Source organism: Cololabis saira, chromosome 3 (genome assembly GCF_033807715.1).
Source record: "Cololabis saira isolate AMF1-May2022 chromosome 3, fColSai1.1, whole genome shotgun sequence".
NCBI classification, from domain to species: Eukaryota; Metazoa; Chordata; class Actinopteri; order Beloniformes; family Belonidae; genus Cololabis; species Cololabis saira.
Genome location: NC_084589.1, coordinates 33,616,965 through 33,634,539, shown reverse-complemented (window position 1 = coordinate 33,634,539; position 17,575 = coordinate 33,616,965). Strand labels below are relative to the sequence as shown.

The 17,575-nt window shown below is 40.3% G+C and overlaps 1 protein-coding gene across 1 annotated transcript; it reads left to right on the top strand.

Moving 5' to 3' along the window:
* The first annotated feature begins 12,081 nt into the window (after positions 1 to 12,081).
* On the top strand, positions 12,082 to 16,675 carry LOC133441095 (uncharacterized protein C1orf232). The gene is made up of 4 exons (XM_061718483.1): positions 12,082 to 12,378; positions 14,052 to 14,129; positions 14,369 to 14,475; positions 15,367 to 16,675. Exons 1-4 carry the CDS (start codon positions 12,298 to 12,300, stop codon positions 15,728 to 15,730), a joined length of 630 nt encoding a protein of 209 aa, XP_061574467.1. The 5' UTR covers positions 12,082 to 12,297; the 3' UTR covers positions 15,731 to 16,675.
* The last annotated feature ends 900 nt before the right edge of the window (positions 16,676 to 17,575 follow it).

The following is a 17,575-nucleotide window of genomic DNA, read 5'->3' as shown; positions in this document are numbered from 1 at the left end:
ATACTAAAGAGTTGAGCGATTGCTGTCTTGAGATTTACTTCTACTTATAAATGCTTGTTTTTTTTTGCACTGGACACCCACATGAGACATCTAAACAATGCAAGAAATGTTTGCCAAGTCTTTTCTTATCTTTTCACAGACATTTATCCATGGTGACATGGTAACTACAGGTCGTTTGTAAACGCCTGAGAACAGTAAGGGTTTCCACTTGTTGTTCTGTGAGATCTTTTAAAATGTTTCTTACTAATCACCACGGAATTTCATGGAAGTCCGAGTAATTTAAAAATGTACAGTGCAAATTGCGTCTAAGATGAAGAAACTTAATGCCAGATACTAAAGGTTCATTTGACTTCTCTGATGCTGCAGAGTTAATCATGCACTTTTTCCAGATTTGTGCATGACACTGCATCCATGTGCTGAGTCAGAGTAAAATAAGATTCATATCCTGCACGTGTCACACTACACCATTAATCATGTATTTTCTCTGTCTCAGCTGCTTACACCGTCATCACAGGGGCTTTAATGTATGAGTTTGCATGGTGGAGGGTGTATTCACTGTAAGCAGAAAATTTTAAACCATTCTCTTTGATTTGGCCTCCATCAAACAAAGATCATGTTTGCTGTCCCAAATGTGTGTTGCTATCCCCACCGCAGATGTCCTGTTTACAGCTATCTCTTTCAGCTCCCTTTTCCCATTCCCTTTGCTGTCCGTCCTGCATCATGCAACACCTGATAAAGCTCCAGTTACACCGGTAGCTGTTCCAGGGCGAGCCCAACGCTACTATATAGAGAATTCAGAGCTGAACGATAGATCTGAGCCTCTAATCCTCTCCTGTCATCCCTCCAGATGCCTGAATCCCTGCCACTAATTTTTGGCAGCTGCCCCCATCTCCTCTTTCCTGAAAACAAATTCAGATCGGTGCAGGTTAATTTTGGAGGAACATATGATAACAACAAGTGAAGCAAGACACCTGAGAGACTAGTTTATGCAAGAGCCACTACAGAAGCATATGGTTTCTTCGTGATGTTCAGAAGAACAGAGACACTCAGCACCCGGAAATTGATTTCAACTGCAGGCTTGTGAACTATGTTTGAATAAAAAAGGGCCACAAGTGCTATCAGCTGATAGATCTGTCAGTGCCAAAGGATTTGTGTGGGGGGGGGAAGTAGCAGTTCAGACACTTTCCGTCATGGCAGCCGCAGATGATGCTGTAACGCTGGAATAAGGATGTTAAACACTGAGGTCATGTGCCTATGTTGCAGTACAGGAACAGTCGTTCTTTCATGTGTTCCTTCTATGTTTGTAGTGTAATAGGATCACATATGATACAGTCATGTGGACAAGTTAGTTCTTTCCTTTTAGTGTTTTCCTAAAGCAAAAGCAAAATCGTGAGATGGCAGTGGGTTTTAGTACAAGACGATTGCAATGTCAGGAAAACAACATGACAACATATTTCACTGTGCCGTTATTTATCTAACAAAAGTGAAGCAACAAAGAAAAGAAAAACTCAATCACATGGGCAATACTAAGTACCGCCTTAAGTTTGCAGAATAAGTGCATCTGAACAAATTAATTTCATGTCAATTGAGACCAAAGTGCAGTTGATTGGCATTCATGCTTCATGTTTGCCAAAACGTAGAAGTTGGGAATGAAGTTGCCAAACATGGTGAAACATACAACATTTCAACAGAAACACATCACATTCACAATAGAATGAGAGACTCGATATGAAAGGTTACTTTGAGTTATCGCTGCTATAGCTGGCTGTACAGCCTAGTGAATCATGGAGGTACTTAGTATTGCCAACATTATATTTTTGTGTCTTTTTTGTTTCCTTTTTGTTAAATAAATAATAGCACAGTTAAAAAAAATTATAGTTGCTGGTGTCCAGTTGTTTGCAGTAGATCCACAAGGATCAGATGGTTTTGATTATGTTCTTACATAATAACATTACAGAGGGGGCGCTAACTTTAGCACATGAGTATATATGAGTTTCTCCATGCAAGGAGTATGGTCACATCTCCTCACACACACGCATTTATACTGATTTATCTGACTTACAAAGCTGCTATTTGGTCCTTCTTTAAATAAAAACAGTCATTTTTGCAGTTAGCACTGTGCTTCCATGACGTTTCATCTTGCCATCTGAGCCGCACATCTGCCGGATAAATGAGAGCTTAGATACCATCTGTATGGCTGCAAAGTGTTAAAGGTTTTACTTTGGGACTGATGTGTTTCTTCCTCTTGATCATGAACTTGAAATTCCTATGTAGTGAAACAGTAGGCCTGTGGTTGGGGAACTGCCTCCAGCAGAAAAACCTGAATGCAACCGCTTCTCAGCCGGTTTGAACAGGTTACATGCAGGAGGGAAAAAAAAATCCTACATATGCAATTTGAGAGAATGGGTTGGGATGTGAAGGGGCGACTCCTCGAAAACACTGCTGCTCCCCTGTGTTGTCAGAGTATCCTGTGACATTATAATCGCGTAACCTTGTCAATGTGCAAACACTCATGAGTGGATTTAATAGCCAGTACTATCAAGCGCGTTTTAATGGGATGCCAACAAACTCATGACCTCTGACTCCTCTAACCAGAATAAACCGACTGTCATGTTGCCAAACGTTCTCATCTACATACCAGCACTATTTTGCAACAAGGGGACTATTCTGGCACGAGGACAGGATTGTGAGGTCCCGCTGCAACCAAAAATATCTGGGGATAGAAATGGGAACAAAGTGTTTAAGTGGGTAATATCTTGAACTGGAGTGCTGAATGTGTGTTACAGAATCAAATTAAATTTATGTTATTCTTTGGTCTGAATCTGGGAAAAACAGTTGGTTCTTTGACGGCCTGCACATCAAGCTCTACTCAGTTTTACAGTTTTAAATGATGAGTGGACTGCTTTGTTTGTCCCCTGCTAAGAAAAGGCTGATTTTACTGATCAGATTTAGACCGAAGTTAAACTGGAATGCTCTGATGTTTAGTGACAGATCCACCTTTTCTGTTTAGTCTCTGTGGATAAGGGGAGGTTTTGTTTGGTCGTGTGTGTGTGTGTGTGTGTGTGTGTGTGTGTGTGTGTGTGTGTGTGTGTGTGTGTGTGTGTGTGTGTGTGTGTGTGTGTATTCAGATGACTGCAGTAAAGGCGCCTCTCTTTCTGACACAGCTGTGACTGGCAGTGATGGAAACATGACTCCAGGTTGGACAACATTTTAGTTTCAGCATTCCCAAAGCCTAAAGTGTTAATGCAGCCCATAAAAAGGTTTAAAAGCTAATGCTGGCCAACTCGAACCTCTGCACGCAGACATGCACTACAAGCTTTATGTACTGTTTTCTGTTTTACTTTACTTTTGGGACAGATACACTGTGGTGCCATGTACTCAGCTGACTTCAGGAGGAACATTTCTTTTCTTGATTAAAGGAACATGAGGCAGGATTGAGAGAGGATTTATGAAAAAAATGTGTATACGTTTTAAGTTTTCTAGTAATAATGTCAGATGAAGCGTTCCAAACCAAAAAGAATGAGCCCTCTAGTGTATCTCTCCGTTGCCTTGAACAGGCTGTGTGCTGCAAAATGTGCTGCAATTGTGACCGGAATTTCCCGCGATGTCCTGCGGATGTGACGTCACATGACACTGCATGCACGTTCTCCCCGTTCTCCCGTGCTTCACTGTTGGCTGCAGTACCCCCAACGGCCGTCGTGGTGAAGGGTGGCGCTAATCAGTCTCATTTCTTAAAAGGAGCCTCATGCTCCTTTAACGTTCAACATGACTGTTTATAGAACCAGTCTTTAGCTCTATATTTCTTTGTCTATCTACTTAAATTATTTTATATGATTTCAGATACACCCACAACACTTACAGTATTTACATAAAAATGTAATAACTCATTATCGATAGGAAATAACATACTTGTTTAACGATAGCAAAAAACATAAACCTGTTTAGTTTTAGGCAAAATGCTTAGGTAGTCCTACAGAGAACATAAAAAATAAAAAAATGAAATCCCATACAGCATTTTGATGTTAGCACGAGCTTTTCAGTAACTTGATTATTGTGTATCAGGTGTACCAGTATATCGAAAGTCTTGGATAGTAAGAGAGTAATAGTATTTAAAAAAGGGATAACCGAAAGAAATGCTGCTTTTTCCTTCCCTACTAACTGAGTGTTTCGGATAAAAAATGTAGTGAAACAAAATATGAAATAGTCGCATAAAAAAAAAAGTTCATCACATTAGTATTTTGCAGGCAAGTCATAATGTTTTCCAATCAGAGCCAAGCCGTTTCTGATAATCAAACGTAACGATTGATTCAGCCTAATCCTAACCGCGGAGGGGTTGATAGCTGAACCTTGATGGAAGGTATAAAAGTAAAGTGTAAAACAAAAACAAGTGTATAGCCAGAATAAGCTACAATCAACACTGTCCATCCTCCTGATGTGAACTGATAAAGCTTATAAACACTGTTCTGACAGTTTCATAAACTCTCCAGAGACTGTGTTATTTTTATCCTTTATCCCAGACCCACATGCAAACACACACACAAATAACATTTTATCCCTGGACAGAAAGTTTCATTATGTGACAGCGTCACAAACTACCATGAGAAAGTTCATCTGAAAACAAATGGCATTGAGAAAGATCCTTCTCTGTCCTCTGTCATGTCCACACACGGGCGTTTATGTCACTTGTCCAGATAAAAACTGCAAGTCTGTGTGTCTGCGCCAGAGCTGCTGAACAATGCATGTTGTTGTTAGTTGGCGCTAATAACCTTGAGAGGTTTCTTATGTAAAACCAGACCCCGAAGCCAACGTGATGATGGAAACACAACAGTAAAACACTGTTTTGGACGGTAACAGGGGCTGTTTTTGTGTTACACAAGCGCTGCCATGACAGGATGCGACTGCAGTGAGACGCACCTGTCCTCAGGGCCCCGTTAGACACGAGAGGCGCACGGAACAATATATGCAAACATGAGAGCTTACACAACATGTATGTACGTGTCTAACCCTCCTGTATGCACTCACACGTCATATGACGGTTCTGCTAATTTAATATTCTTCAGAAGACATTTGCTAAATGAAACATAACTCTGGATAATCAAAGTGTCTATTTGTTTATTCTCTAGAAGCAGAGAAAGCTGAACGTTCATATGATCATATATGTGAGTACAGTACTATTAGCATGTCTATCTGTCCTGATGTTTTAGAATATGAAACTGTAGTTAACAGTCAGTAAAGTAACACTAAAAAAGAAAAAAGAACAAAACAGAGGAAATCTAGTGAGCCAGAGTGGGAAAGTACTTATAACTGGGTGATGTGGTGATTTTCAGGTATTTATTTACATTTTTCTTCTTTTGAAGCAGTTTTTCATTCCATTTTTTCATTTCAAAGATGATACTGGAGTAGCTGCTGAAATAACCGTAATTTACCAAATCCTGCATCACTTTCAATGACACGACTCTTGAGTGCAAAATGTTCACTTTTACAACAACAAAAATACAAATATTTCCTACTTTGGGTTTAGATTAGATTAGATTAAATTAGATCTTTATTGCCATTCAATTCAATTAAATTAAATCTTATTTATATAGCGTCTAATACAACAGATGTTATCTCTAGACGCTTTCCAGAGATCCAGAACATGAACATAAACATAAACCCCCGAGCAATTAATACCGCTGATACCGCACATTGTTATATAACAACAAAATTAAAAGTGCCATCAGTCAGTGTTAAAAAGTAAGTAGATAAATACTATAGTAAATAAAAAATGTACTGGGTTTCATGTAAATACCTGACGTTCCCCGTATTTCTGAACAGAAAGAAGAAAAATGATCTAATGATTGATTTAGCGCATTGATGGATAAATGCAATCTGTTGCAGACTATATAAGGTTTAATCTATAAGATGGTGTCGTGAGTGTATCTGTTCGTAAAGGTTGTCGTGGCAGCGTTTTTATTTAGTGTGCTGTATTATGTTTGCTCAGGCTTAACAGCTGACCTGCGTGCATGTCCGTACCGTAATGAACAAATCACGAAAGATGGAGGCTAAAAGAGAAAAGCACCTGTTTTAACGTGATATTCTGGGCTGTCATCAGTTTCGCTGTCGAGGCCCCACGAGCCCACGCAGATTTTTTCTGATACCGCACGCAGCGGCGTGGTCATAGCAAACGGTAAGGGGGTTCACCCAACACCCCTTTCATTCAGTTCGTAGCTTGACAAGTCTTTATCGCCTCATGACGCTGCCTTTACATTTGCATCTATTTTCGTGAGGAACATTCTGTCAGCATTTACACTTCCACCACATCCATGAAGACCAAATGTCAAACCCCCACTTAGAGTTGGAATTTCAGGGTTCGGCACGACTTGCTGCAGAAGGAAGAACAACGGGGTCTTACTTGAAGCAGTTATATAGACACGAGTGGTAATGGGCACGCTGGAGGGACTGGGAGAAGAGACCGTAGACTGGGAGCTGAGAAGGATGAGTGTCGAGGAATAAGGTCAAGGGTCTCAGATGTGGAGCGTTGGGTTACTGATATTAGAAGGTAATGGTTTACCAGGCAGAAAATAATAGAGCATTAATTCAAGTACCATCAAAAATTCAGCCATTTAAGTATCAAACACCACATTAATACGTTAAAATTCCACTGAAAAGCTTTTGAAAAGTCAGTGTTTTCTCTAATGATGGCTTTTCTGCTTGTGTTTGTCGCTGCTCATCTGGATTTTCATCCTCATCCTCCGTAAGCCGTGCTTCAGCCTGCGCGGGGACAGAGTTCTGCTCAACAGCCTCAGCTGCAAATTTAGCTCACACAAGACCAACATCTTGATCTTTTTTTACCATCTGTGATCTCTGACAAAGCAAAGGAGACTGCAACTCAAGGGAATTTGTTTTAATCGGTGTCTATGTCAAATTCAAATCCATGTGACACTAAAACACATGCATGTATGACAAGGACTTGGTGATGTAATGATCTGTTTTGTACATTTTGTTCCTCATCTTCTGAACGCATCCTGTGTAAGGACTACTGCCACCTAGTGGTGAAGGTGCAGAAAACACTGCACTCAAGACTTAGCTGTGTGAGTCTTCACCCACGCTTCTCTCAGTACTGCCTGGATGCAGGTCTGCAGTATCGGGGGGTCTCAGTCTAAGGCCACACAGGGGAGCCTGAAGATGATAACAGGGTGTTCCCTGATACTGTCAACATGCGTTTTATTGTGTGACAGGCCGTATCACTTGAGCTGAGTGATCTCCATCTGCTGTATTAAACTCTCAGATCCTGGTGGACAGTACTCTGGGTTTTTGCACAGTATTTGACAGAAAATAGGTTAATGTTTGCAGGCTAGAGCTTCATGAGCTGCATGCTGCCCCGCAGTCCCACCCTGCTTGCTTCCACCTGTCTGTATAGATGTCTGTTGCAAAGCTGCCAACTCTGACCACCTCAGTGTCTGCTGTCTAAATCTGTTCATAGTAGTGCACCAGCTAGCCATTGTGTCTGTGTCTCTCTTTTGTCTGTTTTTCATTCTCTCTGTCTGATCTCCCTTTTCCTGCTCTGCCCAGCTGGTCTTCGGCAGGAATGTCCCCCATTATGATCCAGGTCCTGCTCAAGGTTTCTTCCCTCCTTAAGGGCAGTTTTTACCTGCCATTGTTTATGTTTATGTAATAATTGCTCGGGAGTCATGTTCTGGGTCTTTGGAAAGCGCCTAGAGACAACTTGTGTTGTAATAAACGCTATATAAATAATTTTGAATTGTATTGAATTGTTGTGAAAAACATCATATAAGGTAATCAAATAAGGGGAATCACCTCTATATTATATGACAAACCAAAGTCTCAGCCAGCCAAAGACAAGAACTCTTGCGCCACCTGGTGGTGATCTGAAGTTCTTTCGTTTAACGAAGAGCAAAGATGTAAATTTAGAAGAAAAAGCATAGATAAGGAATCACCGGAGGGAAATAACAACACCGCTAATTAAATAAGGTCCATGGACAAACAATGAAATGCTAGGTGTAAGGCAGGATTACTTGACTAAGGTTTCAGTTGTTTCTCTTGTATTCATGTATTAATAGATAAAAAATGTTCAATAATGTCAGCTGTTTGCATGAAAGTAGGATGGGGGATGTAAACAAAACCAAAGTAGAAGAATTAATGAATATCAACTAAAAAAAACAACCATAAAGACTTTTTTAATGAATTATGAGAATTAACCTAAGTATTAATTAAGTATTATTTTTAATTGATTTCCCTTCAGGGATTGATAAAGTCTTTTGAATTGAACTGAATTGAATTAAATTTTATGAGACATTGTTTGAACAAACCAAAAAGCACCTCAACGCCTCTGACGGTATCATTTTTGTCTAGTATTCCTGGACAAATTATTACTCGAACTGATGCATAAATAAGTCAGTCAGCATCTGTCTTCTGTGGCGGCTTGAAGTCGTGCTTTTATTTTATTAGCATTCTTTCTTTTATCACGTCCAGAAATCTCTTCTTTGGTCTTTCCCTTTTCCTCCAGGCTGATACTGTAGCTTCATTACTTTCTACCAATCCTTCTTAATTACATGTCTAAACTTTTCAAATCGAGCCGTCTAACTCTGGACATTCCTGTGATGTGCTCCATCCTCGTCATTCCCAAAGCAAACCTAAACATCTTCGTGTCTGTAATCCCTAGCTCTTGGTCAGGGCCATAAAGAAGTGCTGCTCACCCGACAGTCTTGTAAACGTTCCCCTTTACTCTCAACTCCACCCAGCTGCAGCCTTTTCCTCACCTCTTGATTGTGAAAAAAATGACATTTGAAAACAAGGAGAACCTACGGGTGTCAGACAGATGAACTGCAGTAAAATACCTTTTAATTGGACGTAGAGTGAAGTACAAGTGTTTAAGCGTTAAAAAGCACAGGTGTCAGTGTCTTAGATCCTTTTAGAGGCATGCAGAGTAAACAATGAATGGGCATGCACAACGGCAGGACCTTCCCCCCGGAGGAATGTGTCCACCTTCAACACACCTGTGCATTTCCTGCTATGACGTGGAACCAGGAGCGATTGTAGAATCAGAGCTTTAGGGTTGCTGAGCATGCAGGGTGCTGGCCGGCGAGGCAAGATACATTTCACTGTTTTGTACATTTTAACATTTCATTTTGGACCATCATTCCCACATTTGTGAAAGAAAAGCATAACACATTTTGAGTGGAGGAAACACTGTGAGTAAACCAATAAATCTAAGAAAAAAGTTATTTAAATGCTGAGCCACAGCCAAAGAGGAATGGATTGTAACAAATATAAATATCGTATTTCAACAATTAATAGCTCGGGGATTTAATTACCGAAATCAACTTGGACCCCAGGCGTTTAAAAGAACCAGACAGTTATTTGCTGCCTTTATTTTTACACAGAGCTGCACCAGGACATTATTGTGATGACTGTTACTGTCCAACATATTTTTAGTACAAAAGTACTGCAAGGTACCTTTAAGGTATAAGGTAAATATATCTGTACATAAAAATATTGCAAACCGGTATCTAAACAATATGTAGCAAAGGCATTGATATATTTTACAACTCTAGGCTTAAATGTAGCGTCATACTTTTTATTTTTCTTCTCTCGTAAGCTAAGGTTTATGTCCATGATGTGTATGGCTAAATTAAATGTGAATTGAAATGTTTTCTCTCTCAGCTTAACAGTTTCTGTTTTTTATCTTACCTGGTTCTTCCAGAACCTGCACTGTCTCCTCTGCTTCTCCTCTTTCATCTCTCTCTCTTTGCACTGACAATCATACACAAACATATTGTATTCAACTAGATGAAAAACTACATAAATATAAGAAATAATAATAAAAATAATACTAATAAAGTCCTCTCTGTGCCCTCTTTCTCTGTACTGTCAACCAAAATATAAAACAACCAAACAATGTTTTTTATATAATAAACGATATAAATTGATCCAAATTACATAATTCTAAAAAAAACATCCATATGTCCATCATAAGTCTGTCCACACACACACACACACACACACACACACACACACACACACACACACACACACACACACGGCTAGTATAAAACGTTAATAACCATCAGTTCAGTCATTTAGCTCTTCAGCTAATCATACAAACAGGAATTGGTTGACTGAACACCTGTAACATTTCCTAGCGACAAAAGACCTCAGCAAACTCCTACCTAACAAATTAAACAGTGATATAGGATTAAATAAATAAGGACTGGTGATGATAATAATGTGTTGGTATTTAGTGGGAGAAGTAAAGAAGTATGTCATACCCTGGTTCAAGCCAGGTAAAGGCTGATTTATGGTTCCCCGTTAAATCGACGCAGACCCTACGCCGTAGAGTACGGCGTACCTATCGGCGTAGGGTGCGCGGTGATGCGCCGCGTACGAGCGCATCGCCGCGTACCTTACGCCGTAGGCTCTGCGTTGGTGTAACGCGGAACCATAAATCAGCCTTAACACAGACACTCTGGAGGCGCAACAGGTGGGAGGGATGCGGTGGATCAAACCATTTTCGACGCATGGGGGTGCTGCTGTACTTTTGTTGTTAAGATATTACGTTTAAACCATATGTAAATGGTTTTGACATTTAGTCAGCTTGTAAACACGCACATACAGCAAAAAAAAAAAAATCTCTTAAATTTTAGGGGTGCTGGGGTTAAATTTAGTGGTACTGCAGCAACCCCCCAAAACAGGGTAGAAACCCCCAAGCTTGGAAATATATTACCACTAACAATGACAAAGTAGCCATAAACTGTAATGAAGTGATATTGACTAGGAGAAATTCCCCTGCAGAATGAAGCATCAGAAGTCAGCTTGATTATTATTATCATTTTTTTAAAACACATTTCAGTTTCCACACTTTTACAGCCTTTGATAATCCTTAAATAAATATGTAGTTCATCAATCAATCCTCAGTGTCTCGGGGTCGTTTGTTAACACCGATAACTACTTCTAACCACTAACCACTCTAGTGTGAAACCTGAGCTGCTCCGTCCACAACCACATTGGTTTCTTTCTAAATAACCGGCGCACATGATTGTGTGTGTGTGTGTGTCTATGTTTGTGCGTGCGTATGTGTGAAGGCGTGTCATCCACAGATATTCATTTATAATTCATGTTGATCCTATGGATCCGCCTGCTCCTCCAGGTTCATCCCTACTGATCTGTGCGTGTAATCAAAGCCAGGAACAGGAGAGGCGAAGGACATGTTGGCTCAGATATCTGTGGCATATAATCACAATTTGGATCAATAGGTCACTGCCGCTGTTTCTAATTTGAGTGTATTCCTGTATCAAAAGAGAAACCGGATATGAATCCAATATTGATCTTTTTTTTTTTAAGTTGATGAGGTTTGTGAAAGAGGTTTGAAGAGGTCGGTGAAATCCAAGCAGTCGCCAGATCTTTGTACATCTCTCTTTATCGACATGACACCAGACAGCCTTCTTGGGTTGCCGAGCGACACAGTCTTAAAGAAAAAAAGCTTGCAGTGCCCCTGGATCTCATTGGTGTTTACTTGGTGTGCAGCAGCAGCCAATGAGGGCAGGGAGGTGGCAAGGTAATGCAGGAAGAGGGTTCAAAGGTCAGTTTCTGTTAATAAACTGCATCCAGGAGTGTGGGTAAAATTGATTCAAGCACTGATCAGAAATGTGATCTCAAGATTTCCCCTACTTTTTAGTTTTACTTGCACAAGGAAAAAACTAATATTCCACTTGGGAGGTGAAGCTGATCCTCTTCAGATATGAAAGAACATTAACATTTTTTATTTCTGAACACAAACATGCAGTTTCTCATTAAACTGCTGTGCATCAAGGTTGCAGGAGCCGGCCTACCAGCGCTGGCAGACAATGGACCTCTGGCTCTGGAAAAAAAGACCTTCTAAAATATGAATGAGGAACTCAACACCTGTTTCCAGGTGACCAGGACAGGCATTCAAGCCCGTGACGATTGCCAGTTTGTGTGTATATACACCTGCGTTGGCACAGGCACGGGCAGCACAGGTCCCGAGCTTTACCTGTGCAGACGCCGTGGGGACGAGGGCAGCTCATCTCGTCGGGTTGATGAGGCAGACATAACCTGGCCAGGAGAAGCAGTATGAAAAAGCTCGAGTCTGAGTTCTGAGCAGGTTCTCTCCATTTCAATTCTGCTGGATCCAGTCTGCATGGAAACAGGACGGCTGAGACCCAACTGAGACAGTCAGGAGCCGGAAGTGGACTCTTGGTGGAGGGCAGACCCACCGAGACAAGAGAGGTCGTCGCAGGTCTTTCCCCTCATTGCAAAGCATCGTTTTGTGCAAGTATGAATCCGGTGTGGAAGGTTTATAAAAGCAAAGTGATGAAGACTCTTAATCCTGAGTATGAGGAGGACACTGGTGAAGAGGTAGGAAGAGCATACCTTTTTCCATATGTCTTTACCTCTCTGATGCATTTGCATCTGTGGAAATGTGAGAGGATTAAGCATGAAAACACCAATGTGTTTGCTGGCACTGAAGTCAGAAAGTAAGCAGGTTTTATGTTGCTCGTCATTTTTTATTCATCTCTGCGTTAGACGAGCCTGTCGGTTGTTTAGTTTTCTGAGATGTGGGAACATCAAGACATAAGTTTGGCCTATGTCGTCGGCCCTCTTGTACAGTGACATACAAACCGAAGCAGATCACAAATTGCAGTTTGTTTTTCTCAAACATTTTGCCTGAGTGCGATTTTATGTTTGCTTTTATATTTCAAACACAATATTGTGCTTTTAAAAAACGTGAAGACACATCACATCTAATTTGTTTGCAACTGAAACAAATGCTTTAACCTTTCAAGTGTATTTAACTTAAAGTGTTATTTAGAGGCAAAGAAACAAAATGTTTTAGTAGACAACCCTTAATTCATAGAAAGCCCTAGGATGTAGAAAACTTTTTAAAAAACAACATAAAAATGGGTTAACTGCATAAACAAAATCAGGATTACAAAGAAGCTTTAAATAATAAATGTGTTTTCACAGCAAAAATACAACATTTCATAACTGAAATGATAATGAGATGTACATCTTTTTTCATTAGTGGTTTAAAATTACTTGAAGTATTTAGATTATTGCAGTACTTTGCTTCTGATTAAAATTTGATTTCCGAGGACAACATTGTGAGCCCTTTCAAGTCAAAATGTACACTTAAACACCAGTTATCTTTTTAGATTAGAGTTTTTAGACGAAGCTCTGTGATGGACTGGACAACTGCACCAGTGAAAAAACTCCTCTCCATCACATCAAGAGTAGGAGCTTTACTAGAGTAGGACTTTGTGTTAGTTAGTACTTTTCTGTCGGTATCAGTGCTTCTTTTTGAGTGAAGAAAAGCGTTTCAATGAGAACTCCTATGCAGAAACTGGAACTGGCGAATGAGTCTGTGTTGCATTGACCCACATCTCTGCAGACTTCGGATATTCGATCCTGCACAGGAGCTGAGTAAACGGATTAACTGGCCTTTGAATGATTGACTGACAGGGAGTGAGACGGACAGCCAGGTCTTGAAGGCGAACACAAATCACATGACATTATGGCCTGTGCTCTCCTGCAGGAGCAGACCTTCTGCAAGACCAACACAAAACGCTTTTAAAAAGAGTTAACATTTCGATTTCATTGTTGACTCTATATTCATTATTTATATTCAGGGTCAAGTGCCATTGAATTTGCACTGGATTACTCATTTATTAGTATTATAAGACGAATAATACTGATGCCATTTAAACGAATCCCACTGTTTCTCTATCACATATTATTATGTAATCACTAACCAAGGTTTCATTTCTACACTATAAACAGAGGGTACAAACGGTTTGCATGTTGCACATCTATCAATTATTTATTTCAAAGTTATTCATGCAATCAGCATTTCTTCACAAGCATTACTGAACAAACTCTTAATGAAAAGGTTCCTGGGGGTTTCTACAGGTTGCAATACCAAAATGATGCACTGGATGGCAGCTTCCGTGCACAAATCTTATGCTTGTAGACTGATATCAGAAGTTGCAGGGCATGTAAAATGAACATCGCTGATTTTGCTGGTCTTGCAGGTAACAGAGTCAGAGAATGACATGAGTCCAATGCAGGAGGATGAGGGGCCCAACGCTGTCACCCAACTGGCCAGAAAAGTATGTGTACAATAACACATCATAACCTTTTTTTTTTTTGGGGGGGGGGGGTACACTCAGAAGATGACGGCAGAAACACACTTTCATCATTCAAGAGATGCTTCATTTCACATACAATTACAGCTTCCTCTTCATGCACAAGACAGGCTCATTACTCAAGGGATCTTAAAAAAGCACCCAAAAATATCTCTGCTTTGATATTTGACCCTTTGTGAGCATGTGGTTGTTTGGATGCCCAGATGCAGGGAGCTGGAGCTAAAAGCTGGAACAGACTATCGTCTCTCTTCAACAAAGATGATGAGCACCAGCTTTTAGAGGAGACTGAGAGCCCGCCAGTTGCCGACCAGTGAGTGGAAATCAATGATGTCTATCTATTTTTCCTCTATGTCAGATGTTTGTTTTTGTTGTTTTAAAGGAACTATGCAGTATTTCATTGTTTACTTTTCAGGAGAATAGCATTACATTTTGGGAGGTTATTTGGGAGTTATTTAGATAATCTGGTTAGATAATCTGGTAGCAGATGGATCGATGGATAAACAGTCAGATAGATATTCCCCATACAATACACACCAGAATGAAATTGCTTTCCATTTGTGCAACTTAGTGCAAAAAAGGCAATGATTGCATATTTAAAACTATAAATGAAACAAAGAATAAGAGAAAAACTAAACAATATATTACACGATCTTGATCTGGGCACATCCAGGAGCAGCCGGTTTGTAGTGCGATGGTTTGTGTGTATGGAGGTAGTTTCTATATGTGGCTAATGCTGGCAACTAAATGGTCTCAAGCATATTTGTGTGACTATGGTTATTTGGGGCTTTTTGTGAAGTGTTTATGAGTAATTAGTGTATCACCTGCTGTCACAGCAATCAGGATAAAGGCTGTTGCACAGAATCAGTCCATGCAACTGTCTGATGCAAATGTGGTGCAGTTATGAAGTTCATGAACCGAGTTGCTTTTAGATAAGGAACATGTACTCCTCTATGACCCTTTTTCTAGCGCAGCAGCATAGAAAACTTCCAGATTCTCCAAACTGGAGACACTGTAACCACTGCCATGTGCAGGCAATTTACTAACTACTCGTAATTACTTCTAAAAACTTCACTTACATGGATTATCCCTCTAATTATTGTCCGTTTCCAGTAGCTGAGCAACTTCAGCAGGCAGGTGATTAGCGTAGCTTAGCATTGGGAGTACAAAAGCAGTTCAGCCACTACTTTCTCTGCATTTTCAGCCCTCTCGCTGTAAGACCAGAGGAGCCTCCTCGATTCACCAGGCGCACGGGATTGTGGGATAGCTTTGCAACCAACTGGGCAGCCAAGAAGCAGGCTGAAGCTGCAGCTGCAGCTGCTGCAGCTGCTTCCAATGAGGGAGCTGAAGTGCAAGCTGAAGAAGGCCTGTCAGACAGCAGAGGGGAGGAGCTGCAGGACGGGCAGGTCGTCGATGGAGACGAGAGTGAAGGAGGAGGAAGGAGCAACAACAGCTTCTCAAAATACGTCTCGCTGGGAGGAGGCAACGAGGATGCATCCTTTAAGTGGAACTTTGTGACCAGCAAGCTAGCAGAGATGAAGACCAAAAGCATGACCAAGACAAACTAGCTATGGAGAGAATTATAATAAATCACGATGATTGGGATCATTTATTTCACAAAAAACATCCTGAAATTAAGTTAATCAACTGAAAAAGTATGAGTGATGCATTAAACTATTCAACAGAGATGTTAGTTCATCAACACAACCAAGCAATTAAACTGCTTTACTTTATGTGTTTTGTTGTCGCGTGTCAGAAAGGATTATTATCATGCATTTTAAAACATGACTGATTGTTTGCTTAACCAAAGATACAACTGATACAACAGGATTCAAAGATTAAGAAACTCTGGATTACTGCAGCATTGTTACTGATGTATGTAAGGAGAAAAAAAGTAGTGTGTTTCATGAAAGGAGTTGTACTAAACAATGATTATGTTAATTTATGGGGGGATGGTGGGTGTACTATACACGTTTGCACACTATTGTTTCTTTAATAGCCTTAAAAGCCTTAAAAGCCAGCAGTGCAATTAACAACCATTATAATGACAAACGTCAGCAGGTTTAAGCCTGGTAAAGAAGAAACACCAGCTTTTTGTTCTTACTGGTGTTTGTGTGGTAACATCTGGTTTCCCAAGTGCCTCTTCAACCACACGAAAAGGCCTTTCATACCCGTCACCAAAGTCAAGTTAATCTGCAGTTTGGTAAAAACTGGATTAAAAGATTAGAAAAAGTGATACCTGGATTAGTTGAGTATTATCTCACTTAACCTGTTTAGAGGTCAGAAGATTAAACCTGAGTTACCTGGAGGTGTGGCCAGACTATTACATGATAATCTGCAAGGATTTTTCCAGACAAAAATGTGTTTGGTGAGGAAACGTCATCTGATATGAACACTTGAGTTTTCTGATTGTGACTGAATTTGACATGTGCACTGTGTGACTCTGACAATTTTATTTTGTGACATGAAACGTGGCTTATAGTTGTGTCATTTCCTGCCTTCTTTGATTTTAACTTGTGCGTTTTATCCTATTTTGTTCTGGATTGATACAATAAAATCTACCGCAGTAAACGTTTTGAGGCATAAATTGACAAAACACACACACTTCAGAAACATTGTCCTGATGTTTTTGCAGTTCATTTTCTGATATGAGTTGTAATTAAGTGTTTCATTAATGGTGGGGAACTTTTCTGGCTCAGATGCAATACATCAGGCCCCAACCATGACACTGCCACTACCGTGTTTCACAGTCAGGAAAAGGGTTTTCTACCGAGATGCCGTGTTTTCCTTTCTCCAGACGTAAGGCTTTCCACTTACCGCTGAGCTGTAATTTGGTTTTATCCTTCTACAAAACATTTTCCAGCAGCTTTCTGGCCTGCTTATGTGATTGTTAGTGTACGTGCAGCATTTTTCCTTTTGGAGAGCAGCAGCATTGCTGATGCAGATCTGTCATCGCTGCCATTCAGCGCTCGCTGACGCTGGAGGCGTTAACATCATTGCTACCACAGACGACTTTAGTTGTGGACTTTTGGGCGGTGCTTCTCTAAATGTTTGTTTTATCTCGTAAAAACAATTCACATTTAAACTTAAATATTTGGTTTTGTATTAACGTAGAAGCAACATACTTGTGATGCGTCTAGGAGGTGAGGACACACTGCTTACTTTTTACTGGCATGTTTTTATGATTCCTCTTCTCACTCTTTAGTGAGTTTTCCTTCATTATTATTTGTAACTTTTTCCCTTTTCTTTTCTTTGTATAGACATCATCTGCCCAGTAGAGGGCTTCCTTCACTTCTGAATGGTCAAAACCTTCATCCCCTTTCTTCTCGCCTCTCTGTCTAGTACCGGTATATATTTATCCTCTGCACACATCAGCTCATGTTTATAATAGAAGTAACAATCTGATTGTATTC